The sequence below is a fragment of the Anoplophora glabripennis genome, unplaced genomic scaffold (genome assembly GCF_000390285.2).
Source record: "Anoplophora glabripennis isolate ALB-LARVAE unplaced genomic scaffold, Agla_2.0 scaffold27, whole genome shotgun sequence".
NCBI classification, from domain to species: domain Eukaryota; kingdom Metazoa; phylum Arthropoda; class Insecta; order Coleoptera; family Cerambycidae; genus Anoplophora; species Anoplophora glabripennis.
Window position 1 is genome coordinate 811553 of NW_019416292.1, and position 26910 is coordinate 838462.

Here is a 26910-nt window from a genome sequence, read left to right on the forward strand (position 1 = left end):
ACTAACTGTATCTGTGAAAAAGTCATGCGTGTGTTGTCTCTGTTCTCCATTCTTTGCGCCTTGCGGTTTTTATTTTTGTGGTGACAGCATAGCGTTCAAGTGCAAGTGACAGTTGTAACTTGTGATTCATAAAAATGGCAGAACTAATATCGGTGCCGTTAAAGAAACCGAGCGAAGTTGACATCGTTAAGCCGCTAAAAAACTTGATCCAGTCCAGGTACAGCACAGCAGACAAACCGGAAGACTGTTCAGACGCAATAAATGAGTTCTCAAAGCTTAGAAACAACGCTATATGGAAGGCCTTTGAGAAGTATGAGAGTTCACTGGAAATTATTTATGGGTATGATTCATCCTTAATTTCTTTTATTTCTAAATATCGCTTATTAACCCACGTATTTCAGTTATTATGATCAAATAGTGAGCCTGGAAAGCAAAATTCCTTCACAGGAACTCCAGGTTCCATTTAAGTGGAAAGATGCTTTTGATAGAGGAAATATTTTTGGAAGCAGGATGAGTTTGAGTAAGTTAAGTATAAGTGAAGAAAAGAGGAAGAAATTAATCAATATCTCTTCTATTTTTAGCAATTCCTTCACTGAGCTATGAAAAAGTTTGTGTTTTGTTCAACATTGCAGCCCTGCAAAGTGGTGTGGCTGCAGCACAAAGTATGGAAAGTGATGATGGATTGAAATTCGCAGCTAAATTGTTACAGGTTAGTAAATAAAAATCTTTAGTAGGTATGTTTCGAGATATGTTTTATATCCATTATTTTAAATAGTTTGCATATGTTTTGATAATTAATTCTGTTGTGGTAACTACCTCACTGTTCTTTAAAGTATGTATTATTATAAAATACTACAACAAGTCGACATATTAAGTTATGAAAGTTTTATTATATTATTACCCCCACTATAAATAGAATAAACAAGAACGAGTTATTTTATCATTGTGTTCTGTGACTATTAATTTGAATATCTATGATATGATGATGAGTAATCATGATGTTATACTTAAATTACCAGTGTTTAGTTTCATCTGCATGAAATATATAAATGTTTGATTTAATTGCAAAACAGTTCAGTAAACACCCTGTATATCAGAAGGATTTATGTATGTAAAAATAAAAATGTAATGTAAATTTTTGTTAAAAATATTTTTAAATTAAAAAACATTTCTCTCACAAAAACGTTTAATTGTATGAGAAATTGAGTTCAATTTATCCCAAACAAAGTGATTTTGAGAAAAGTGGTTATTTATCAGTTTGAATTGATATTGAAGCCATAATAAATAAACGACTCTTGGTAAAGGAAATGTATTTCAATTTTAAAATATTTTTAAGAGACCTTTACTCTTCCGATATACAGGATCATTAGAAATATTTTTTAAAAGCTGGATTAAACCATATAATAAAAAAATAATTAATACCGACTTGATGAAAAAGTTCAAACATTGGAGGTATGTCCCCCATGCAGCACAATTAGTTTATATTACTGTTTAGAGCAATAAAAACCTTAATTAGATGTAATTGTAACCCCTATTTGCAACTCTAAATATAAATCGACTAACATTTCCTTAGAAAACAGTTAATAAGTTTATTTATAACAAGTTATTTTACTTTAAATCCTGAGATTAAAAACTATTTGACAAAATGTCTTGAAAGTAATTTATATTCTAAATGAGTTTTACCCAGATGTCAGATCTGTTCCCTAAGAAGAAGCCATTTTGTAAAAAAACATTGATTATTGAAAAACAGCAGATGTTTAACAAATCCTAAGTCACTATGATTTTATATTCTACCAATATGATACAAGGCAACCTTATAGACTTTTTAAAAAATTTTTAAACATTTAAGTAAAGTAATATATTTTTTTCTATAAAAAATTATACTTGGGGTGTTAAAAATGTTGATAAGTACCGGCCCAGTGGCGGCTACTGAAACTTAAATTTTTCATATTTTGTTAGTGAAACATGGATGAAACCTATTTTTTTTTTTACTGCACAAATTATGTTAAAAACAGTGTAGGTCCCACATTTCATTATCAAACGTATCAAATGTAACAACTTTAATTTTTACCAGCTGCTACTGGTGTAGGCACTAACACACATGTACTTTATATTTCTGCTCGTCCCGTGTCATCTCTGAGTCTCTGAATGCTCTGCGCGGGTGCTCCAAGCATCTTATCAACTTTGGTGAAATAGGCATTAGGTTTAGTCAAAAGTAAAAATAATATTAAATAAAGCGTGACATTACATAATTCTAACATAACATACTACTAGGGATTTGCATTGCTCAAAGCAAAGCAATAATTTGGTTTTAAGATGCAACGGAACTAACTTGAAGTTATTATTATTATTATTGTTTGACCCTTGAACCTCAACCAACAAATCAGTTATTTTTATGAGCTAACAAGCAACCAAGAAATGCCAATGTTTTTGTTCGATTGTAATGAAAAACTTGTTATAATTTTGAATGTTATGGATATGATTTGTATTTCGTATTCCTCCGGTACTGTATATATTATATTTTTTTGTTACCGTATTTTGCAACATGACACTCGGCCTCAGATTTCTGTAACTCCTACAGATATTGTAATATACCGGGTGATTCAGTTTGGTATTTGCGGCCCTGTATCTCTTTTATTTTAACAAATACCTATAACAAACCCTATATATTTTTAAATCGCCGCTCAAACTCTATCAGATGACATTATTAGATCATCTCCATGATAACATATGTCAAAATTGCTATAGTCAACTGTTTTTATTCAAATGGCACCCTATATATTTCTTTATCAATTCTGGAAGATATTTTTTCTGTGTTCAGCTATGTAAGGAAGTCTATGGTTTCATTAGAAATATTGGTAGAAAAACAGCAAAAAAGATGAACCCTACTTTACGTAGCTTTATTCTTAAAAATGATAACCAGCTGTGGAAACAAGTTATTATGTTTTTTAAAGTAACATATTTTATTTTTAATATGATAGTAATATTACAATTTAAAATGATGCTTATTTCAAATGTACAAAATGACCTCCATTTGCTTCCAAACACAAAATAGCTCTGTTTATCACTCCCCCTCTTCATCTCTTGCCCTTCTGAGTTTAAAAACTCTTCTTTTCTTTTGAAAACTTCTAGTTTTTCTTGGTTACTGTAAGTATTCATGTTACAATTATTAGTTATAAATATAATAGGTAGGTACAAAATGTCAATTATTTTGACAAACCGTTATTTAGAAACGTTAAAATTCAGTTGTTTCCACAGCTGGCTATCATTTTTCAGAATAAAGCTACTGACAGTAGGATTCATCTTTTTTGCTGTTTTTCTACCAATATTTTTAATGAAACTATAGACTTCCTTACATAGCTGAACGCAGAAAAAGAATATCTTCCAGAATTGATAAAAAAATATATAGTGTGCCATTTGAACAAAAACAATTGACTATAGCAATTTTGACACATGTTACCATGGAGACGATCTAATAATGTCATTTGATAGAGTTTGAGCAGTGATTTAAAAATATATAGGGTTTGTTATAGCTATTTGTTAAAATAAAACAGATATGAGGCCGCGAATATCAAACTGAATCAGCCGGTATATTACAATTTGGTCGTATTTGTTTAAAGTTGGATATATACTTTGTCAGGTTAAAAATATGGATGCTCAAGATGTATTTACACTTTACATATATAGGGTGTCTGCGAAAGGGTGAGAAGCTGGAGATACTGGTGGCTGAAATAAAAGTCGATTGAGCCAAGTATGCCTTATGCAAATGTTGCCGGTTTCAAAGGTACATGGTATGGCGTTCAATGTTTGAATTTTATTATGAAATTTCTCAATAATTTTGAAAACTGTCAAGAGTATGAATAAAAGAATTGTCACAATTATTTCTTTTGACATGACAAGAATTTTTAACTCATTTTGGCGTTGCTTGTATAAAGCGTCAGTTATTTAGTAAATACGGGAAGATTTTCTTTGCCTTTAGAATTACGGTCATTTTATATTGAAAATATGAAAGAATGTCCTTCGTTTCATAAAAAAGTTTGTTTTCAATATCTTCCTTGGTTATCGAGATATTTGCATATACGAATTTCAATACATTTCATTTTTAAGCAACTTTTAATCCTTAAATTAAACTGATGAAACCTGCAACATTTGCATAAGGCATATTTGTCTCAATCGATTTATTTTGGCCAACAGTATCTCCAGCATCGAAATTTTCCAACCTTAGTTTTATCTTGCAGTTCGTGTTACACCATTGAATTATGTTTAGGAAAGATAGAGGTATTGTCACGCAAATGCTTGTGTGTTTGGTTGTAAACAAGATGGCCTGTTTTTAACCAGATTATGCAGTTTGATGTCTTTTATCAAATTCTGTACTTCACGCGTTTTGTTGAAAATATGTACATGTCGCAATTTGAAGGCTCAACAATAATACTGTTTTGGTATATATCTATCGTTCTTTAATTTAATTTTTCATGTCTTCGCAAATTTTTTCTCCTTAATATTTTTTTGACATGATACTGCTCCCACATCAAAAATAAACTATCGTTTAGATTATCTATCGAAGTAAATGAAGACACACTCAAAAATAATCAAATCTAAAAGGATCAAGCTGTGAGCTTCCTATTAGAGTGATCTTAAATTAATATAAAAGATATCACCCCTTTGTTCTTGCAAATAACAAACTGGGAGATATAATTGAATTAAATGGGATCATCTGCGCTGGCATAAATAAACACTGTCTTTATGTTTTTACTGGTCAGGTCCACTTATAGCAACAGAAATTAATACACCTATTGAGAACTGCTGCAGTCGAAAGGGAATGACACTTCGTATTCTCACATGATACATCACAGCAAGGAAGCATCCTGATGTTGTCTATTACTGTGTAAAGTAATAATTCTCTGACATAATTAATTAATAATTTTTTCAGCAAGCCTCAGGAATCTTCAACCACTTAAAATCCACAGTGATGCTCTCAATCCAGCAAGATCCTACACCGGATTTGAATCCAGATACACTGGGAGCACTATCTCAATTGATGTTAGCACAGGCTCAACAAATATTCGTCCACAAAGCCATTCATGGTACGAAAATGTTTATAATCACTGTGTACTTATTAAAATATAAACTTTTCTGACATTTTAGACAACATGAAAGATTCAATAGTTGCGAAATTGGCCTCGCAGTGTGAAGACCTGTACGCAGAATGCCTCAAGGTATTCCAAAGGGAAAATTTGAAGCCTATATGGGACAAGGATTGGGTCCCTATAGTAAGTGTTTAAAATTGAAAGTGCTGATATCCTTAATAACGAATAAATCTTAGATTGCAGGTAAACAAGCAGCTTTGGGCGCAGTTGCTGAATTGTATCAAAGTCTAGTCTGCAAAGCCAACAAGAACATTGGCGAGGAAATTTCACGTCTTCAGGTACCTATGAATAAACGTCTAAGATTAATTTGCCTAAACGATAACATTTTAGCGTTCTACCGAGTTGTTTAAAGCTGCCCAATCGAGAGCAGGTAGGGCATTGTTTGAAGATTTGGCCTCCAAAGCTGAAAGGAACCTGACCGAGGCCAGGAAGGATAACGATTTTATCTACCATGAGAGGATTCCGGATATCAAGGCAGTCGATCCCATAGGAAAGGCACAACCGGCTAAAGTCCTTCAGTTGTCGCACCCAATGAGCCAGAACTTCAAAGGTGATTATATCCGATAAAACATTTTAAATTTTCAGCATTGGCAGTCATTTAAAACAGAACAGAACAGAAAGAGACTCAAAGATGATCCCTGAGGAACATCCGATGAAACATTGATTTTATTTACTTTTTCTCAGATCTGTTCAATGAATTGGTGCCCGTCCCAGTGCACCAAGCTTTGGCATCCTATGATTTGCGTAAAACTGAAATTGTCAACACGGAAATCACTAGATTAAGGGAGGCTACTCAGCAGTTGAATGGGCTGTTGGCAAGCCTGAATCTGCCGGCCGCTATTGAAGTTACTGGAGGGGGCAGCGACGTACCCCCCTCCATTCTGGAAAAGGCCAGCGTTGTTAGCTCAATGGGAGGCATTTCGGAAGTGGAGAGGATGATAACGGAGTTACCCGAGTTGCTCAAGAGGAACCAAGATATCTTAGATGAGGTAAGTTCAAAGTTCAGATTATCCGCATATATTTTATTTGTGTTCACTTTTCCATATTTTTCATGTTTTACAGAATTATTTTATATTAAGTTTCAACCTCTACAATTTTTTTTCTAATGGAATAAAGAAAACCTCTTAGGACTAAAAAAATATAGGCTTTTTTCTACCTCATCTTAAATATAGATTTAGGAACTTACTTCCAAATGAAAGACGTCTCTTTTTTGATGTCTTATTATTTCTTGTCCACAAATACTTCACAGATACAAATATTTCACCTTTGATATGGTGAAACTAAATGATCCGGTGTTGTGAAGTAAAAGTGGACGTAAAGTAATTGAAGTGAAGTATTTCTGGACATAAAATAGTGCCAATGAAAAATTACTCTAAATCAAAAATATTGCATAATGGAACGAAGCTCGACTCTTTTCCATATTTTCATATTATTCATGTTTTACAGGGTTACTTATATTAAGTTTCAACCTCTAGAAAAAATTATATTTTTTTAATGGAATAAAGAAAACCTCTAAGGATTAAAAAAAACTATAGGCTTTTGCCTACCTCATCTTAAATATAGCTTTAGGAACTTATTTCCAAATGAAAGACATCTCTTTTTTGATGTCTTATTATTTCATGTCCACAAATACTTCACAGACACAAATATTTCACCTTTGATACGGTGAAACTAAATGATCCAGTGTTGTGAAGTAAAAGTGGACGTAAAGTAATTGAAGTGAAGTATTTCTGGACATAAAATAGTACCACTGAAAAATGATTCTAAATCAAAAATATTGCTTAATGAAATGAAGCACGACTTTTAAGATCAACAGAAAAATGTAATACGCATCTTGACCAAAACCTACACATTGCGTAAAATTCATGTTTTTCCAAGTTATTGTGAAGTTACATCGATTAATCCTGTTGTAGACTGACAGGATGTTGAATGAGGAGAAATCCGCGGACGACGCCTTAAGGCAACAATTCAAAGAGAAGTGGACGAGGACCCCCTCTGACAAATTAACCGGTACATTCATTTCCAACGCGGCCAAATACAGGCAGATAATCAACAACGCTGTCCAAGCCGATAAGGTTGTCCGTGATAAATTCGAGACCCACAAGTACTTCATGGAACTGCTGAGCGCCGGTCCCGGTTCCATAGAGGCAGCTCTGCCCAGCGGAACTTCCGGAAATGTGGCCGATAGTTCGTCTGCGGCTACTTTGAGACAACTTATGGAGGAAGTAAGCGTTTGTTCGTCGTTTTTTTGAGACGATAGTTAAGTTTATTTTTTCAGGTTGAAACGGTGAAAGCGGAGAGGGAAGCGATCGAGTCCGAGTTGAAAAGCGCCACCACCGACATGAAGGATAAGTTCCTCTCGGCTTTGGCTAAGGACGGGGCTATAAACGAACCGGCTATTTCTTTTGAAATTTTAGGTCAGACGTACGGTTCCTTGCAGAAACAAGTCTCTGAGAGTATTGAGAAGCAGACTTTGCTGATTAACAGAATTAAGGTAAGGTCAAATATGTTTCAAAATTTTACAACTTTTATGGAATATTTTCGTCTGAAAGTTCTGAAACATTTATTGTAAACAGGTTGATTCAGAACTTGTACAAAAAAAATGTTTTTGACACTAACTACTAAAAAACTATTGTAAACACTATTGCAACGACGATTGTAAAACTGATCTGCAACGTTTATTGTAAGGTTGATTCAGAACTTATACAAAAAAAATGTTTTAATGTACAAGGGATTCTTACAAATACAATTTTGTAAAAAAAAATCAAAAAAGACTGTGAAAATGATTTAAAAATATACTTCTGCATGGCACTGGAAACTGATCCAGTGTAAAACCTACACAAGGCAAAGCATGCAGATGATGACCAACATGGTGGCAAAGTGTAATAGCATTAATTTGTGGTTTTAATTAATAAAATAATTTGACACTCGATGTTACAGCAACTGTTCAAAATTTTGTCCACTGACATGTAAAAACATTTGGGTCTGCCTTACTCAGTTTCTACGAACTAATACAAATGTTGTCTTGCTACTAAAAACCTATTGTAAATACTATTGCAATGACGATTGTAAAATCGGATTTCAGTATTCAGGGTCACTGAAGCCACTTAGCTCTCCACGCGTATTACGAATGATGCTAGAGACTACAGTTGTCCAGCTAATTAATGGTTGAAAGTATTACAACTTCAATAATTTTTTTCTTGGAAACTATATAGATGTTACAAAAAAATGTTCTACGATTTTGGTTCCATTTCTCATGCCGTATTTTTTTTGGATAAGTTGTGAATCATCCTGTATACAAGAAGTTTAACCACTCTTCGTAACTTTTTAGACTGATTTTAATGAACTTTGTTTACGTCTGTATTATCATTTCTGTTTTTTAATGACACAGCTTCAAAAAAAATTATACAGAACAAAAAACGGCTATTTTCCAGGAAAAGGAGGGAAAAATTGATCTCTTGTTTAAACCTCGAAGCTGTCCGGTATAAAAGAACGTCGAATAAAACTGTATTTCCTTTACAGGATTCTCATACTCAGTTCATGTCTGAGACCGGATCGACGACTGGCGGAAGAGAAAAGATGTTGAGCCAGCTCGCTTCCGCCCACGATATTTTCAGAGACCTCCAGAATAACTTGAAGGAGGGCACAAAGTTCTACAATGATCTAACTCAAGTGAGTAAGATTTCATCGCAACAAGACGTTTTTTAAAGGAAAACTGTTTGTAGATGCTGGTCACCTTCCAAAATAAAGTGACGGACTTCTGCTTCGCCAGAAAAACCGAGAAGGAGGAGCTGCTCAAAGACCTCACGCAAGCGTCCAGCAGGTCGGGTCCGGCTCCAACTCCTACCACCCCCAGCTATTACGGTACAGGTAAGAAGTGAAAGGAACTTTGGAGTGTTTTTCTCATTTCCAAAAAAGATATAAAAAAATTTGTTCAGATGTCCCAGGTTTGTTTTTTGGGAAAAGTTAAATAGTGAAAACCACACCTCGATATCTTCATTGCATAATTTACATTTCAAAAAACTCTTCGTTTCGGCCGTTTGTCACTTTAAGATCAAAAGTTTTCAAAACTTAACTTTTGAAATTTATTTACGAATTTTAGAAGAACGAATTAGATCATTTTTAGATGTGGAGCCCTTTATTTCAGCATGATGGAGCTCACTTTCCGCTTCGTAATAACTTAATTAACTTATTAACTTAATAGGAAATCACAGGCCAATTCAATGGCCACCACGATCCCCTGATTTATCCCCATTCGCCTATAGTGTTATAATTCCAGGTAGGAGTTGCAGCAAACAGTGTTGCAGGTTTTTTTATCTGTACTCCACATAGAATTGATGAATAATGCCAATCATGTAAAACTAATGGAGAATAGGATGAAACACAATTTGAACACTTTTCATAGTGAGCCTTTTTTGTGAAACATTTTCAGTTGCTCTAAATTTATTCGGTAAATATTAAAATTAATGTTTTAAAGATTGGTGGTTGCCTTTATAGCGAACGGCTTTCACTATTTTTTTTTCACTGTAAGTTTAATAATTAAAGAAGTTGTTTTGACTAATTTTTTTTTAATTTTTGTCTTAAATACTATGTGGTGTACATCATTTGAAAGGAATTTTGTGCAGATTTTAAAAAAACAAAGTTTGGGTTGTAACAAAAAACTGAAAAAAAAAAAAATACAACGTAAGAAGATTCGACATTAAAAAGATATAGAACATCAAAGAAAATGGACAAAATTGAAAGTTGTCTTGTATTTTTTAAAAGAATGTAGTCCATCTTTTAAGGAAATAGGAGCAACCCCCGAAATGTGTCAAATTTGGCCCACCCTGTACAAAAATTGGGAAAATATCAATAAAAATCTTTATTTTACAATTTTGAAAGGTTGCACACAAGCCAATTAGGCATTTACCTTTTGAATCAGTTTGTTACTTTTTTTAGAGCCAAAGAGGGAGGCTCCCGCAGCGCCAACCCCGTCTACACCTTCTGTCCCGAATCCCACTGCGCAAGTACCGACAACACTGCCTTATCCAGTGTATGTGCAGGGGATGCCCGTGCCATTTGGAGCTTCCAGCAGCGCTCCGTACCCAGCGTACGCTCCTCCGCCGATGCCGCAGGGTTACAACCCGTACGGTACTATGCCTTACCCAAGTAAGTTTATCGTTTGTCGATGATTACCACTACTACTAAACTATCTTTTACTAATTACTTTTCTATATACAGGCTGATTTTTAAGTTGAGACATTTTTTGTGTTCCGTTTTAAGTCAAGTTCTGTCCTATGCTGTGTACAAAAGACGAAAACAATGATTCACATTTTTATTTGCCGATACATATAAATTTTGTTGCGCCTGTTGTGATTTGTACCCAAATTACTGCAATGGCTCGTACTTATTAGGCCGGTCAAAATGTCGAAAATACCTCATTTTTTAGTTCAGTAAACAAAGGTGCAAAAATTTGGAAAAATTCCATAAAATTGAATGAACTATTTTACCGCAGCGGTGTGTTAGGGCTTCATTTTCAAAGTGGCGTCCAAAGTTCGCAAAAAACAGTTTTTTTTTATTTAAAAAAAAACTAAACATTTTAGAGAAAAATGTTGTAGACAAAAGTTGTAGAACTTTTTATAACAACAATTTTGAGCCGAGCCCGATGACACTTGATAAACAATAATTGTATTAGTTGTACGCGGGAGCGCAAATGGCTCCATCTGTTGTGCTGACTCCCAACTGTGCCATTCAAATGGCTACAGTAGGAAGCGACCTGCTATATTGCAGGTACTTGTTGCCACCCACAGAGGGCGAAGACAATGTTTTAATTGTCAGTGTTGCGAGAAACAACTACTCCATGGGCTATATGCCCCTACCGGCATTGAATTATACTCGCAACACCTAGTGCAACAGCTAGGATCGTTCGTCAGTTTAACCCACCAGGCACAGACCGGTTTCGGACTTATTAGTCCTCATCAGTGTGTCATAGGTGAGACAACCGACGAACGAACCAGCTGTTTTGCATCGTATCGTCATGACAAGGAAACATATTGTACGCAAATGGCTCCATCTGTCGTGCTGACTCCCAACTGTGCCATTCAATGTATTTCCTTGTCGTGACGATACGACGCAAAACGGCTGGTTCGTTCGTTGGTTGTCTCACCTATGGCACACTGATGAGGACTAATAAGTCCAAAACTAGTCTGTACCTGGTGGGTTTAAACTGACATCGACCCTACCTGTTGCACTAGGTGTTGAATGCTGGTAGGGGCATATAGCCCTCAGAGTAGTTGTTTCTCGCAACAGTGACAATTAAAACATTGTATTAGTTATTCCAAAAAAACGGCTAAAAATCGCATTTTTTAAAAACTTCTATATCTTTAAAATGAAAAAAGATTTTTTTTCCAAAACTTTCGGGATATGTAGTCCTTGGCAAGTACAATAAGTGCATTTTTGTAAAATTGCGTTATTCAAAAAAAATATAAAATTTTCCAAGTTTCAATAAATCATACAGTAATACGTGATCCATCTTCGGCTTAAAATTTTCTCTAAGAGTTGTACTTTCCTGTGCAAATTGTACGCATATTGCAAAATAATTGGAATTATGCGAAAAATCTATCGAAGTTCTTTTTTCGGGTCGCAAAATGTTAATTTTTTTCTTATCGTTGAAATTTAATGGCAATAGCATTTGAAAACTCACATTTTTGAAAGAATTTTAAAAAATGTCCTACGACCAACAGGAGCCAAGATTTTTTTTTTGTTTCAAAAAACGCTACGACCTCATTTATTAATATTAAGGTCTAAAATTTACACATGTTGTAGTTGAATACTTTTACTTTTTACCTTTTTATTACGGTAAACTTAATTTTGTTGGGCTCCGTAAAATGCTTCCTCCGCTCCACACAACGAATAATCGTTCAAAACTGAGCAGACACGCCGAGCACTAACTGAGAACGTTGAATCACAGTTTTTCTCCCCCCCACCACCATGCGCATCAACGTATCGAATGGAGCAAGCATTTTTTTATATTGAAGTAAAAGTATTCAACTACAACTTGTGTAAATTTCAGAGGTTAATATTAATAAATGACGTAGCGTTTTTTCGAAAACAAATGTTTTTCTAGATTCCTGTTGGTCGTAGGATAACATTTTTGTTTTAAATTCATGAAAAAATGCCAGCTTTTAAATGCAGTAAATAATGCCATTCCGATTACATTTTAATCATAAAAAAATGATCTACATTTTTCTACTCAAAAAAAGAAGTCAAAGTTTCAGTAGATTTTTTGCATAATTATTTTCAATTATTTTGCAAAATATACACAATTTGCTTAGAAAAGTACAACTCTTAGAGAAACTTTTAGGACCAAGATGGGTCACGCAAGTGCATTCCTGTGTGATTTAATGAAACTTAAAAAAAATGTATTTTTTTCGAAAAACTCAATTTTTGCAAAAACTATCGAATATCTTACAGTTTTACAAAAATGCACTTATTCTACTTGCCAAAGACCACACATTCTGAAAATTTCGTAAGAAAAATTTTTTTCGTTTTAAATGCAATTTTTAACGGTTTTTTTTTTTTTCAACAACTAAAACATTTGTTTATCAACCGACATCAGGCTGGGCTACAACTTTTGTATAAAACATTTTTTTCTAAACTGTTTAGTTTTTTTTAATGAAAAAAATACAGTTTTTTGGAATTTTGGACGCCATTTTGAAAATGAAGCTGAGGTAAAGTAGTTCATTAATTCTACGGAATCTTTCCTAGTTTTTATGTGTCTTTGTTTACTGAACGAAATTTTGGCACATGAAAATCTAATTTGATCGGACTATATTACAATAATAAACTAATGGATGTAAATATAAATTTACAAGGAGTGTAAACAAAGTGATAAGGGGGCATCACACATGCTTAACGTTTCCCTAACTGGGTTCTCCCTTTTGCTTGGAAATTTGTAAAAGTTCGCTTTACAGGTTCAAACAAGCCAAATGAAAGTTGTAAAAACTTTTTTATATGAAAATCAACGTGTTCAAGCTTGGACACTAGAAAATGGCTAAGTAAAATTGTATTTTGTGATTTTCAAAGCAACATAATCAAAACTTTTTTGGACCAATTTTACTGAGGGATGAATTCGTGTTCGTCCATCATGCTAATAATGTTTATAAAAACATATAAGTTTTGTGGACTGTAATTGTAATGAGAAATGTTATTTCTTCGTTTAACAGAAACGAGTTTTTATTTTTTAATTAATTTTTTTACAGAAAATGACTATCATAAAAATAATGACAAGACAAAGTAAAAAAGAAAAAGAAACTTACTTATTTACGTTTCTAACGTTCTTTTTATTATTGTATTTCTATGTACACTCAGTTCCCGTTCCAATTCTCAACAAATAATAATCACAAAACTAAACTCTCTCAATTTTATGTATGTGGTTATTGCAAAACGGGGATGACGGTTTTATTTAAGTGTGAAATGCAAAAATTTTTATGTCAACAGATTCATAATGGGTAGGTCAGTCATGATGGATCTGTTGCTCGCTGGCCGAGATCCTTGAGTCTAAACCCTTTGAAGTTTTTCTTGTGGGGATTGATGAAAAGTTGTATTGAAACCCTGGTTAAGAAACGTATTTTTTGAAATTACGACATTAAAAACAGATCTTGTTTCATTACTATCCAAAAAATTTATTACCTTTTGCAATAAATGTCTCTACGTTAAAATCATCCTGTATAATAAGGTTTTCACGTTTTCTTTAGTATATTAAAAAAGTAATGATTAATTTCCTCTAATCGAAAAGAACGTATGATATCCTTCAAAATTGACTTGACAAATTGTAAGTTTACAACTGAATTAACAAAAATTGTAATTTATGACATGCTGAACATGGCACAGCCCTCTTACTGATCCTCGAGGCAGTCTTGCACTGTTCTAAAGTAGCAAATACAAATTAATCAGTGACTAACTCGTTTTCACATTCATCTCATTCATTTTTCCAGTTAGTACTCCCAATAGATTTCTGCACGAATCGATGCATATCAGATGACTGCACCCACAATTTCAGTATCACTGCATTCTCTATTCCTTCAACATCGTCTCCTGCTTCAGATTCTTCCATTGTACGACTTTCATAGGTACCATTTGTTTTTCTGTATGTCCTCTCATTTTTTTTATATGTTTATGTGTTTATTCCATTATCTTTCTTTCTTTATTTTTTGTTTTATCTTTTTTATGTCTATCTTGTCGTTTGTTGTAGTTTTAATGTATTTAATTAATTATTGTTGTTAATTAATAGTTAAAAAAATATTCTGAATGTCTTCAATGTTAATTTAATGGTAACAAAGGTTACAAAAAAGTAGATCAAGCATCCGCAGATTATTTCTGCGAAAATAATGGCACTTATGTCATTTTTAATCTGAGTATCTCATTTCCAAAGTACAGGGTGTGAGAGTTGAAATTAAAGAAATGGCTTTTATTCATAACTCCCCTATTTTTTTTTAACTTTTATCTTAAACCAGCACATTTTTTAAATTATTTTGGTTAAAAAAAATTGTGAATGTTTCTTTTTTCTATATCAAACATCTAATCTATAACTTCCTGAAAACACAAATCATGAGTAGTAAATGTCAATTTTTCACACTTCAAGAGTATTTTATTTAACGCTTCCGTCTGTTCATGCTTTTGATTTGTTGTATCAAAATTACACAAAAAATATGCTGGCATAAAATAAAATTAGAACTGACTCCTTAAAAATAATGGAGTTATTAAGTATTTTTTTTATTTTAATTAATTGTAATTTTGATGCCCTGTACGATGATATGGTGGCAAACAAGTGCTCTGTGGGCTACAGCTTTATTTAAAAAAATCTCCCCCAACTAAAAAATGCCTTAGTCTGAAGAATCTATGGTTAACGGCTTGACCTACTTTATTGTAATACCCTGTAGATCCAAAAAAAATATATTCTCAGTAGTAATTTTCGAAAATTTATACATTTTGTTTTTTTTTGTAATGTTCAAAGAAATCTAAAAATCCTCAGATACAGAACAAATACTTAATTGAAAGGCTAAAACAGTTTTTCAGCCTCCTAGTGATCCAGACTTTAGTCTACTTAAACATAGCGGATTTACTTCAATCGGTCTTTTGTTATGCTTATACAAACTTTATTTTTGCGATATAATATATTGGATATCCACATATGGTATTTTACAAAAATTGCACTGATTCTTTTTTAAAACAGTAAATAATTATCCTTTGAACATGTTTTAGCAATAAAAACAATTATTGATAACTATAAATGTTCATTTGAAAGGAATTATTTAGATAGAAGGGAAAAATTGGTAATTTTTGTCATTTATGGTCACTGACCTCATCCATTTGTAGTAAATGACATCAACATCACTAAAAATTGGTCAGTATTTAATTAATTTCAAATATTTGATGGTCCAATTTGGGAACTGACTGTCATCACTGATAATTTTTTTTATTAAAAGGGCTCTATAGCAAATAAACAACCAGCGATACATTTTTATAGATTTTATTACACGGTTTGTCTAAATATGAATTAATGCACAAATAACAGACTTTCCTCCATTCTAACACAGATTTTTTATAAAGTGGAGTTGGTTTGAAACTCAAATAAATTTTTATTGCAAAGAAATTTGTAATTTGCGGCATTCGAACTTTTTAAATTACAAATTTCATTACACACAAAAAAGTAATTTGAGATTCAAACCAAGTCAATTTTATAAAAAATCTGCACTAAAATGGGGGAAAGTATGTTATTTGTACATTAATTCATACAGGGTGGTCCTGAGGTAATAGGCCAAAATTCACGGGTAGATTCCTGAAGCAAAAATATTGTGATTTAGTCGAATTTACTTTAGTTCAAAAGTTAACAGTTAAAGAGATATAGGGTGTTAAATGTAAAATATTATTTTGTTTTTTTTTTTTTCATTTATCCTTAACAAATGCAAATATCCTCTCAAAATTTTGGGGTTTGGATTTCTTTGGGTAGAGGAATTGATATCTGTTCACGTTTTGGTTAAAGTTCATAAATGGTGGTAGCTGCAGTAGTTTGAGTGTGTTAAAAACGACACAACTTTTTTATATTTTAAGGTATCTCATCTTTGGTATCAAATTCTTATTTTCCAACTTTTTTTACACAAAAAAAGGCATACTTTATGAAAATAGCTATCTCGCACCGTTTTCGAGATATTTGGCTTTGAAACTTTTAAACTAAGGTAAATTCGGATAAATTGCAATATTTTTGCTTCGGGAATCTACCTATGAATTTTGGCCCATTACCTCGAGACTACCCTATATTTAGACAAACTGTGTAATAAAATCAATAAAAATGTATTGCTGGTTGCCTATTTGCTATAGAGCCCTCTTAAATAATTTTATTTTATGGTCACTGACTTTGGTCGTTTTTTAATGTGTCCCATCAATTATAGTTTTTGACTTTGGTAATAATTTTTGGCAACCGCCGTCTATAAAAATTAATTATTCGATTGTCATTTCCCAACGTGACCACTCACTTACGATCATTGACTCTGGTTGCTTTTGATAAGTGACCACCATCACAACTTGTGAATCGCACCATAATTTCCTTTTTACCGTTGAACTTTCTTTGCAGCATCTTATCAATTCCCGCAAGGTCCTCAAGGGTATCAGGGCCATCCAGTCAGCGGATACCCGCAGCCCGGTCAGCCAGGCCAGCCGGGGTATCCCAATCAACCGGGCGGTTATCCAAACTGCCCTCCCGGAACTTTCCCACCGGGATCTTATCCATCCAACCCTAACCCATGGTAAATCCGAATACGATAAAACTACTGTCCCTTATAATTAGCGTTATCGGTTTTTATGTGACCAGATTTTAGGCGAAGGTTAATTTCATTTTTGATAGGGGAATACCGTAACAACCATTAAGCAAAAAGTAACACGAATAAAATGAGAAAGTAATAATATACGGCCTTATAATATTGTGATATGATTTGGGGGGGTTTCTACGCAAAAGTCTGAGTGTGTCTATCTGGTCATGTAAGAATTAGGTTTATTTTAGATAGATGCTATTACCTATTATGAATATTATCATTATTATTATATCAAGTCGTAAGTAGTTACGTGTATACTTTTATCCAACTAAAAAAATTATGTGGTTACTGAAATTTTTGTAAATCGTTTACTATATTGTTAATTTTTTAATGTTGAATATTTTTGTATGATTATGTACTGCGGCACGGGCTCGTGCCTATTTAAATATAAATATTATATTAAGTATGCCTAATAAAGCAAATTGCGTTTCATTGAGAATGTCGTAACCTTTCCGTTCCCAATTTTGTTTTCAGCAAAATTGTTTTTGAATAACCTGTTACTATATCAATTCTACAGGACGTTTCATGATGGACAGCACGTACCGCTATGGGTGGAGCAAAGTGAATATGGAACGGCGACAAAAATTCTAGGGCAGAAACGATGTAATATTGAATTACATTGGCATTTTTAGTTATCAAAAAGTGAGTTCAATGAAAATTTAACCGAACTCAAAATTTCAATCAAAGTAATTTTTTTTATTTTTAATTTATTTAATATTTTGTTTTGTTTCTATTCTTTTATTGATTTAATTTTTTAATTTCTTTTTTTCACCTTAATTTTTATTTCTTCAGCCTTTTTTTTTTTCTAAAATATTTTTAGCTTTTTTATCTTTGTTATTTTTTTACCAGGTAGAAATCAAGAAGTGGTGTTTGAAATTAAAAATTTATTTATCTTAAAAACCAAAAGTGTTGCGAGAGTTTGAATTCCCCACAATAAAGTTGCGTAACAAAATCAGTTTAAGAGGGCTCTATAGCAAATAGGCAACCAGTAATACATTTTTTATAGATTTTATTACACAGTTTGTCTAAATATGAATTAATGCACATATAACAGACTTTCCCCCATTCTAACACAGATTTTCTATAAAATGGACTTTGTTTGAATGTCAAATTACTTATTGTTGGAAAGAAATTTGTAATTTTGAACAAGCGGCATCGGAAATTACAAATTTCTTTACAACAATAAGTAATTTAAGTTTCAAACCAAGTCCATTTTATAGAAAATCTGCGTTAGAATGGGGGAAAGTCTGTTATTTGTGCATTAATTCATATTTAGACAAACTATCTAATAGAATCTATAAAAATGTATTGGTGGTTGCCTATTTGCTATAGAGCCACTTTTCGTTTTGTATTAAAAAACATAAAAAAATTTGGAACATTGTTTTTTTGTCGATAACTTCAAAACTAAAAAAATTCTGTTTGGCTTTTAGTCACCAAATATCACAACTGTCCTCTAATTTCACCGACCTTGAACCTCTTAAAATAACTAAAACAACCTATATATTTACAATTTTTTCCTTTTTTTTCATAATAAGGTAATCAGGTAGGTACTATTTTATACCAGGTATTATTTAAGTATGTGGCCAAACTTCAAGAGGTGATTCTAAGACGAAAAATTTATATAAACGTAGGTCTGGTAATGCTTTGTTTTCAAGAAAAAACTTATCAAACTTTTTTAAAAAATTGCGTTGTTTATGGTGGAAAGGGGCTAATTTAGCCCTAACTATATTAAAATTATTAAGTCCAGTGGCGTCCCGGGGCTCACCTTAACCTATATTTTTGCCAAAAAAATAAAAAATGTGCGCTACTGACTTAAAAATTATAATTTTCTCATCATTAAGCAACTAAAAATACAAATTTGTTTTCGTATCTTGCTTCCTTTTCAGGGAAAAAAAATTAAAATTATATCAATATTTAAGGTTTTTTCAGGAAGTCATAGGAATAATTAATTTACATATCTTATATACTTAATACTTAATTGTTATAAACAAAGTAGCTGTGATTTTTTTTTAAAGTGTCTAACTTTGACCCAAATTTAGTTAGAGCATCTTTTTCTTTTTTTAATTTGTGTAAAAATTCCAGTTTTACCTATATGGAAAAATAATCTCTAAATATACTGGCAACAAATTTATTCTAATTGTTTATAAGACAAAAATTACAGTGTTTTTGTGGTATGTTTTTGCAGTGGTAAAAAACAATTTTTTGCAATAAAATTATTTCTTCCAATAAAAGAAGTGTTTCTCTTTCATATGACACCCGCAGAATTAAAATATCTTGGTAATTTTGCGTGTCAAGTTATTGCAAAAATAATGCCTGGGATAAACATTTAGAATTTTGCAAAAACTATAGGATGAATCGGACACTGAAATTTTAATCACATATTAAGGACTATAAAAGCCAACTATTTGTGCAATATCAAAGCTTTTTATTTTTTTACTGTTTTTAAACAAATATATTGTTCTCAGTTAATTTCTTTTGGCACTTTTACTTAAACATTGACCCACTGTGCATTCAGATAATAAAAAGATATATTTTGCAATTATAAAATATTTTTGCATTGACGTTTTATTTCTCTAAATTTTGTACATTTTTTCTGAAAAAAGATATGGTCACCGTTATGCACCTTCGTATAGACAAAAAATATTTGCATTGTACTGCATATAGGTACATTTTTGTTGCATGTTGCATATGGCGTGAAGTGACAGCGTTGGGTCAAGTGTAAAAGCATAGTCCAGCATTGCAATTAAATTCATAAAGATTTACCCTTTTCTTCTCTTTCCATAAGCACCAGTCCACAATCAACAATCTGTATTTGGCTAAAATTTAAAAAAATTGTAAAATTTTACTACTGTATAAAATAAGTTTTTTGTTAAATACTAATTTTAACTATTTTAAGCAATATTTTTTCAGTTACTTACATTAAAACTATGTATAAAAATTCTGTAGTTTTATATGGATAAATAAAGGAATGTATTATTATTATTATTATTATTATTATTGCTTTTTTATTTACTAGAAAGAGAATATTTCTATTTTTATTTGATTATTTGTTAAAAGATAATTATATAATGCTATTAACATCAATTTTATTGAAAATTTAGCCGCATCTGAACGAAAAAAAAAATAATAAATCAACCCCTGCACATAAGGGGTCATACAAAAAACCACACAGAAAAGCATAGAATTTCAAACATTATTTAATATTCATTATTGTTCTTCCAAAAAAATAATTTATTTTTCAGAAAACAATATATGCCTATATAGGTATGGTGTTTACGAAGATAGTTGAAACCGTATAAAAACTAAAAGTCGGCATCTCTTTATTGTGCCCGGGCGCAATTATCTACTGTTCATTATGCTCTTCCAAGTTAATTTCTTTTTCAGAAAACAAACCTAGGTATGGTAGGGCTGTATTTATTATTTATTTATTACTTTAAGTATTTCTTACTGATATGGTAACATATTATGGTATATAATGATCTATTTGACAAACCTAGACCTAGACGTATTTCCTTAGTTCCGTCATATATTTTATTTTTCAATTATGAGAGCATTTCGTGACTGCGAAATATATTCAGTCACGGCGAAACGAAGTCAAAAATTAAAATATGTTTTACAGTTATCTATAAGCCATACAATTTTAATGGTTAAGTTTGATACTGGCTCCATCTGGACTAGAAGCTCCAAACATTCATATTTGTTGTTCTCTTTGGTGCGTATCTCTACTAATGACATTTAAATAAATGGCTACCAAAGAAATAATTTCACAAAAATCTAGACATTGCTGGTAATACTGCATAATTTAGTCTAATATTTTGCAGGTCAGTTCCTCAAATCTGTACGAAGGAGATGTAAAATTATAATAAAGATCTATGACATAAAATTTCAATTTGTTATTATACTTTATCCATAACTTCAATAATACAAATTATTTTGCAATAAAAAATATGTCAACTCCTAGCTCAATACCTTATCTATATAGGCCACATATAATTTTCTCAGAAAATAGTGTAATTTTTGAAAAGACTATGCTTGGGTGAAGGTCTGTTTTCAGAAAATATCTTTATTCCCCTCTTAACGCATGTCCATGGACAACAGCAAAAAACATTTTTTAATAATTAATAAAACAAAAATTTTTTTTAGCTATCATTAATTTTAATAATAGACTGGAATAGACTATTGATATGAAAAAAAAAATAACAGGTACCCACAGTTTTTGATAGTTTTAATTTTTTACTGTTGTCCCAGGGACATGCAATAAACTGATTTTTTTTTTCTTCAAAAAGCAATATAAAAAAAATTCAAAAAACAAAAAAATTGTATTTTTAGCTACTTAATGCGAAAAAAATATAAAAGTTTTTAAAAAAGTTAAGCTGCCCCCGGGACGCCACTGAACTTTATAATTTTAATCTAGTTAGGGCTAAATTAGCCCTTTCTAACATAAATAGTATTGCCAAATTTAAAAAAAAGCGGCTAAATAAGATTTTTACGAAAAAACAATTTTTGAATCTTGAAAACGAAGCATTCTGGACCTATGTTTATAAATTTTTCATCTTTGAATCACTCTTTGAAATTTGGCCACGTACTTAAATAACACCCTGTATATTACAAAATTTGAATTTTTCGTAAAGTTAAAAATTAAGAAGTTTGAAAATTGGGATGTTTAAATGCAAGAAAAAATTTAATTGTGAAAAAATAAAAGAAATCTGACCATCCGTATGTAGAAGTTTTTGGACATATTGTGGTCTTTATGAAGAATTGGGACATACAACCAAAATGCATTTGGGATGCACCAACTGCAATGATTCAAGTCCACAGTCTACAGCGAAAACGTTTTTCAACAAAACGAAACAATTTTTTGGTTATCAAAAATCTACTGCAGCCTTCATCGGTATTATTTAAAGCCACAGTTCTCAAATTTCACCAATTTGTAATACTCCATAATTTTTATACAGGGTGTAAGAAGTTTGACTGCCATTACTTCAGTATGAGTTAGAGTAATCATAAATGAACAGAATATGTAGTTGTATATTACACACTTGTCCTACGGAAAAAATGTAAACAACTATAATTGTGAAACATTTAGTGAATTTCAAGACAATTGTTTTCAAGTTGTATAAAATGTATCGATTTTGTAGTACAAAGATAATGTGCTTAAATTTTAGCGTTAAATTATGAATCTCTTAAAACAGGAACTTGAATTTTTGATCAAATTATAAATTTGAAAAATATGTAATTAAAGTACCCAGAGATTCACGTCATCCAAATAATCATACGTATTAAAAATAATTTTGGGTACTTACCAAAAAGCAAAATTCAGTAATTTTTAAACGCACAAGTACAAAACAAACTACAACATGCTCAAAATGTCTTTCACCATTTTCGATACACTCACGACACCTTTGAATCCAATTTTCGTGCACTCGCTGGAAAACATCTCAAGAAAAGTGGTACGCAAAAAACACTCAGACACGATCCAATTCTAGATACCAACTGAATTGCATTAATGCCGGATAGCTTAGTACCCCGTGTTATCCACTGCACCATTGTCACATTGCTCGATATGAATTTTAAATTACGCTATTATTTTTTACAATTAAGCTTAAAGAAGTTAAAAAAAAGGTGATAAACATTTAATTTTAATGTATTCTATCGTCTGTTAAAATGAAGGCAGTCAAACTTCTAACACCTTGTATACTTAATATTATTAACTTGTAAAGTTGCTGTTGCAGTTTGAAAATCGAGGCTTTAGAAGTGTTTGCAGATGAAAAATTAGCTTATTGACGACACTGCCGATTCTACTTCGTAAATACTACTGGTATTCTGTTGTCACGGCTCTATTGAAATATTTTAAACTAGCAGGTTTAGAATGGAAGGAAAGAATACAACAAAACAAGAATATAACATCATATATTTTGATTCAAGTCATGAATAGACACATTTGAAATATATTTAACAGACTCTTAATCCGAAAAACCTGCCCTTCTATATTTTTTTTATAAAAATAAGTTGTCTTTTAAATTACACATTGAGCATTTTCGAATTTCCTACAGAGGTGTTTTGAAAAGAAGTTTAATTGAAAGCAACCTAAAAAAAAATTACTTATTCGTAGATTTGAATTTTCACGGGCAGGCGTTGAATTACGCAAAAATGTATGTTTTATAATTAATTACAAAATTGTATTTCCGAATGCTTCCGGTATATGTCCCTACAATATGATGTCCCAAATTTTCTCCGTAAAACTATAAAATTTCCCTTTGTCGTTATTTTACATTAAGATTTATAAAATATTTAAACCATTAGTTAAATTAGATATATAAAACTAAAAGAGTCTATTGTCTAACTATGTATCACTCTCTACATACTTATCAGTTATTCAGTTTGTACCATGCATCCAGACAAATCAAAAAATCACTTGGTGTTCCCGTCGACACTGATTGGTACCACAGATACTACCACATCGACGAGTCGGTCCCGTCCGGAGGCACAGTGTCCTATAAAATCCTGTATATTAACCATCTTATTTTCAGAAGTGGGATATGAAACTAAATTAAGAAAATTTAATAATTTTCAGCAGTTTCAAAATTTTATTATACAAATCCCGCTTCTGATTTCGCAAAACACTACCTGATTGTTCTCTAGATGAGACCTCTGCGAAACGAAAGGATTATGTGCGGGTATAGACGGCGGAGGAGCACCGAGTTCATTAAAATGTGACAGTTGCTGAGTTAAAGCTATTGTACCCTCCTCGACGACGGTCACGATAGCCCACATCGGATCTGAAATTAATCAGTCACAGTATTTCCATTATTCCGAGTTGCGATTTAACCTCACCTCCGAAATAAGCACCTTTCGGTGTACATAGCCTCCATTTACTTTGATACGTCCCCGGCAGTGATGGACCCATCATGTTTACCGATAAATGCATTCCTTCTCCGGGCTGGAGGCAAGGCACTGGCACTTTATTTCCTCCCATTTTGTTGCCGTCCGAACATTGCGCGTAGCACCCCGCCGGCCAGGTTTCAGTACCGTTGTTGCATATGTGCCAGGTCTTCTGGAATCTGAAATTTGGAAATAAATTACAGGATGCCGCAATAAAAAAATATTGTTTATGTTGTTGAATATAATGTGAAAAATATTCATAAAAATGCGTACCCTACGTTAGGTTCTATACTTTCCGTCTCATTCGCCAACGGATTTGACACAAGAGCCATAGATGGTAGCTGATTAGTTGATTCGATATCTAAATATGAGCAAATTGCGGCTTGTAGATTCCTTAAAAATAAATATGTTAGCATTGTATTATCATAAATCATCAAATAGAAAAATTCATATCGGTAACAGTGAAAAAATATAGATTTCTGAATCTGTGTGCTGAATCCATCAAAAATAGTTACTTCTTCGTACATTTCTTGCATTTTACGTGCAATATTATGTAACCAAATATGAAAACTATCAAATAGCACAAAATACAAGAAGGACTGAGTAGCACAGTATACAAAATTACAGATATATAGGTTGTTTATGATTATATGTTGCACAACTTTTTTATTATTCATATCAAATCAAAAAATAAAACCAAAAAACAAGTACTACACAAAAATATTCAAAAAGTCTTGAAATTAGTACTTTAATACCTAAAACTAAAAAAAATATTACACTATAGTGAATATACCATTTACGTAATATTTAATGAGATAATAAAATAATTATGTATATTCTTTTAAAATGTAAATTTAATTTCTGCCGGCCAAATTTAGTTTTTCGATCAAAATATTCTTTGACCAACTATAAAGTAACATTGATGAGTTTTCCACAATTCGATGGCGTCGTTATTTACTTATTTTTTATATGAAACAACCAGAATTACAACACTTTAGGTAGAACACTATAATACACTGTTTATTAACACATTACTTGGAATTAGCGCTTATTAAACCAGCAACAGTTTATAAAACAAGATATGTATCTTAAGGTCATATTTCGATTGCTTATCTGATGACTTGGGATATTAAAATATTCAGAATAAATAAATCCACTGCATCCAAACACTAAACACCTGGATGTAGTTATACTAAAAGATAAAGTCGCAATACCAATTGTTCATATCCAGAAAAAATGCAGCTGTTGTGTAGTTTAGATGACTACCCAGCAATTTCTGCAACTGCTGTACCAGTTCTTCTTTATCTGTGGTGCCCATGCAGCTAAACTGTTGCAGGAGGGACTGTTCTATATCTATTCCCCCAGTTACAGGCCCTTCAGAGGGTCCATTGTCAACGTCCATTTTTACACGATTAGAAATAGGTTTCCGCAAAATCTAGAAAGAAAAATAGAACTATCACTATTACCAAGTGGGTATGACAGGCAAACAGATCAATGTCAAAATTTAACCTTTACACATTAACTTGTGAAGGCAGTTAACTAATTAATTTCTTATATACAAATTACTTCAAACTAATTGCAACTTACACGATGATTCTTTATTTTTATCACACGCTTATGTTTTGACAGATTAACATGACATATTTTTACGACGATTTTGTACGAACTTTTTGTTCATCCACAACCTCAATTCTCAGAAATATCGTAGCCCGTGCCCTCTGTTGGCAAGTGTTCGCATTAACTGGTAGTGTAAAAAGTTAACTGTACATCAGCACTTTTCAATAGTTGATTTTGTAACTGTTAAGAAGATGGCGCGCATATCTATGAGGTCATTGGATCTAAGAATAATTAATGAATAATATTTTGTATGGACAAAACACAGTTATTATGTGTAAATTTATTGGTGAAAAATTAAAAAATATAAAATCTAGAAGTAAATTTCTTTAAGTAACTGAAATTAATTATTGGCAACCATATATACACGGTCTTGTATACTGTGTTGCAGATCTAGTATAAAATCAATGAAGACCGATATTTTTAAATTAGTGGAAAATAAGAGGGCAACTTCTGCAAAATATGGAAAATTTTGCCATCAATGCCTCCTCCAAAATATTGAAAATGTAAGTTTTTCACTGGTGTAAAATATAGAAGGAATTAGTTAATATATCCTGTTCAGAAGAAACAATCCTTATAATGTGCTTTTACTGCCAACATTAAAAGTTATACAGTGTGTTTTGGTATTTCACTGATATAATTGCGATTCTGATTATTTAAAACTTCAATGCATAATATAAAAAAGTAACAGTGAATAACAAATTCAATGAATTTTATCAAAGCAATTAAAAATACGCAAAATATCACGAAATCAAAAAGTTACAGAATTAAATAAAAGCTACCTTTTCTCAAAAGATCACAATTTACAAAAAAAAAAATGGGAGAGTCTAATGGATGATTTTTTTTCTAAAATGCACTTGAACTTTTGTCTATGCCGATTGTATGTGAAAGTGCAAAATCAAATTTGTTAAAACAGATTTTTTTATACAATCTTCAGAGATATCGTTTTATATTCTTTATTATGTCAATGTGGACGAGGTACTTAACTTTAAAAAATGCTAGATTGTTTTAAAAAAATTCAAATTGTTTTTCATGATTTATTAAATAATTACAGATGGGCACATTAGGGTGGCCCAAAAAAAAGATTTTTTTTTCGTGCCTCTTGTGAAAATATGTTAGTTTATCATCAAAAAATCAGCTTTAAAAAATTTCTTTTACAGGTCGCTCAAAATTTTTAAAAATTTCTAAAATCAAAAATTATATTTTTTTTTAATTTTTTTTTTCGTTATTTTATCATTTTCCAGGTTGAAAAAAATCTCGATTCTGAAAATTTCAAATCAGGTGTATTGAGATTATGTAATTCACCTAAAATAGGTCTGTGTTAGAGGTTATTGATAGACATTCGCAAACTAAACACAGTGCTTCAAAAAATAATAAATACTTTTTATAAAAAATTTAAAAAAATAATACATTTTCAG

General features: G+C 31.8%; 2 protein-coding genes across 3 annotated transcripts; one reads left to right on the forward strand and one right to left on the reverse strand.

The window, feature by feature from the left end:
• The first annotated feature begins 33 nt into the window (after window positions 1–33).
• LOC108910350 (programmed cell death 6-interacting protein) lies at window positions 34–17418 on the forward strand. The gene is made up of 14 exons (XM_018714926.1): window positions 34–340; window positions 402–520; window positions 582–709; window positions 4931–5084; window positions 5146–5270; window positions 5324–5425; window positions 5478–5697; window positions 5832–6136; window positions 7061–7372; window positions 7426–7641; window positions 8670–8819; window positions 8873–9017; window positions 10086–10295; window positions 16759–17418. Exons 1-14 carry the CDS (start codon window positions 135–137, stop codon window positions 16932–16934), a joined length of 2568 nt encoding a protein of 855 aa, XP_018570442.1. The 5' UTR covers window positions 34–134; the 3' UTR covers window positions 16935–17418.
• A 5472-nt stretch (window positions 17419–22890) lies between these two features.
• LOC108909867 (uncharacterized protein C6orf106 homolog) lies at window positions 22891–25564 on the reverse strand. 2 transcript variants are annotated; one of them, XR_001964428.1, is made up of 7 exons: window positions 25466–25564; window positions 25093–25313; window positions 24152–24271; window positions 23831–24057; window positions 23624–23775; window positions 23362–23490; window positions 22891–23083 (listed from the first exon to the last, which is right to left on the reverse strand). XR_001964428.1 is itself a non-coding variant. In XM_018714306.1 (6 exons), the coding sequence occupies exons 2-6, from the start codon at window positions 25278–25280 to the stop codon at window positions 23449–23451; spliced, it is 729 nt and encodes a 242-aa protein (XP_018569822.1). In that variant the 5' UTR covers window positions 25281–25313; window positions 25466–25564; the 3' UTR covers window positions 22891–23448. The 2 variants fall into 2 exon arrangements, 1 of the variants encoding a protein (XP_018569822.1); XM_018714306.1 differs by having other exon boundaries at window positions 22891–23490.
• Window positions 25565–26910: the final 1346 nt, after the last annotated feature.

Bases quoted from the DNA above. Each gene is read 5' to 3' on its own strand.
- LOC108909867 (XM_018714306.1), bottom strand. From the start codon at position 25,280: ATGGACGTTGACAATGGACCCTCTGAAGGGCCTGTAACTGGGGGAATA. The intron at 24,272-25,092 runs GTATTGCGACTT...TTTATTTTTAAG, and splicing joins TTTCTGGATATGAACAATTG to GAATCTACAAGCCGCAATTT. The intron at 24,058-24,151 runs GTACGCATTTTT...TCCAAATTTCAG, and splicing joins AGTATAGAACCTAACGTAGG to ATTCCAGAAGACCTGGCACA.
- LOC108910350 (XM_018714926.1), top strand. From the start codon at position 135: ATGGCAGAACTAATATCGGTGCCGTTAAAGAAACCGAGCGAAGTTGAC. The intron at 341-401 runs GTATGATTCATC...CACGTATTTCAG, and splicing joins TCACTGGAAATTATTTATGG to TTATTATGATCAAATAGTGA. The intron at 5,085-5,145 runs GTACGAAAATGT...CTGACATTTTAG, and splicing joins CGTCCACAAAGCCATTCATG to ACAACATGAAAGATTCAATA.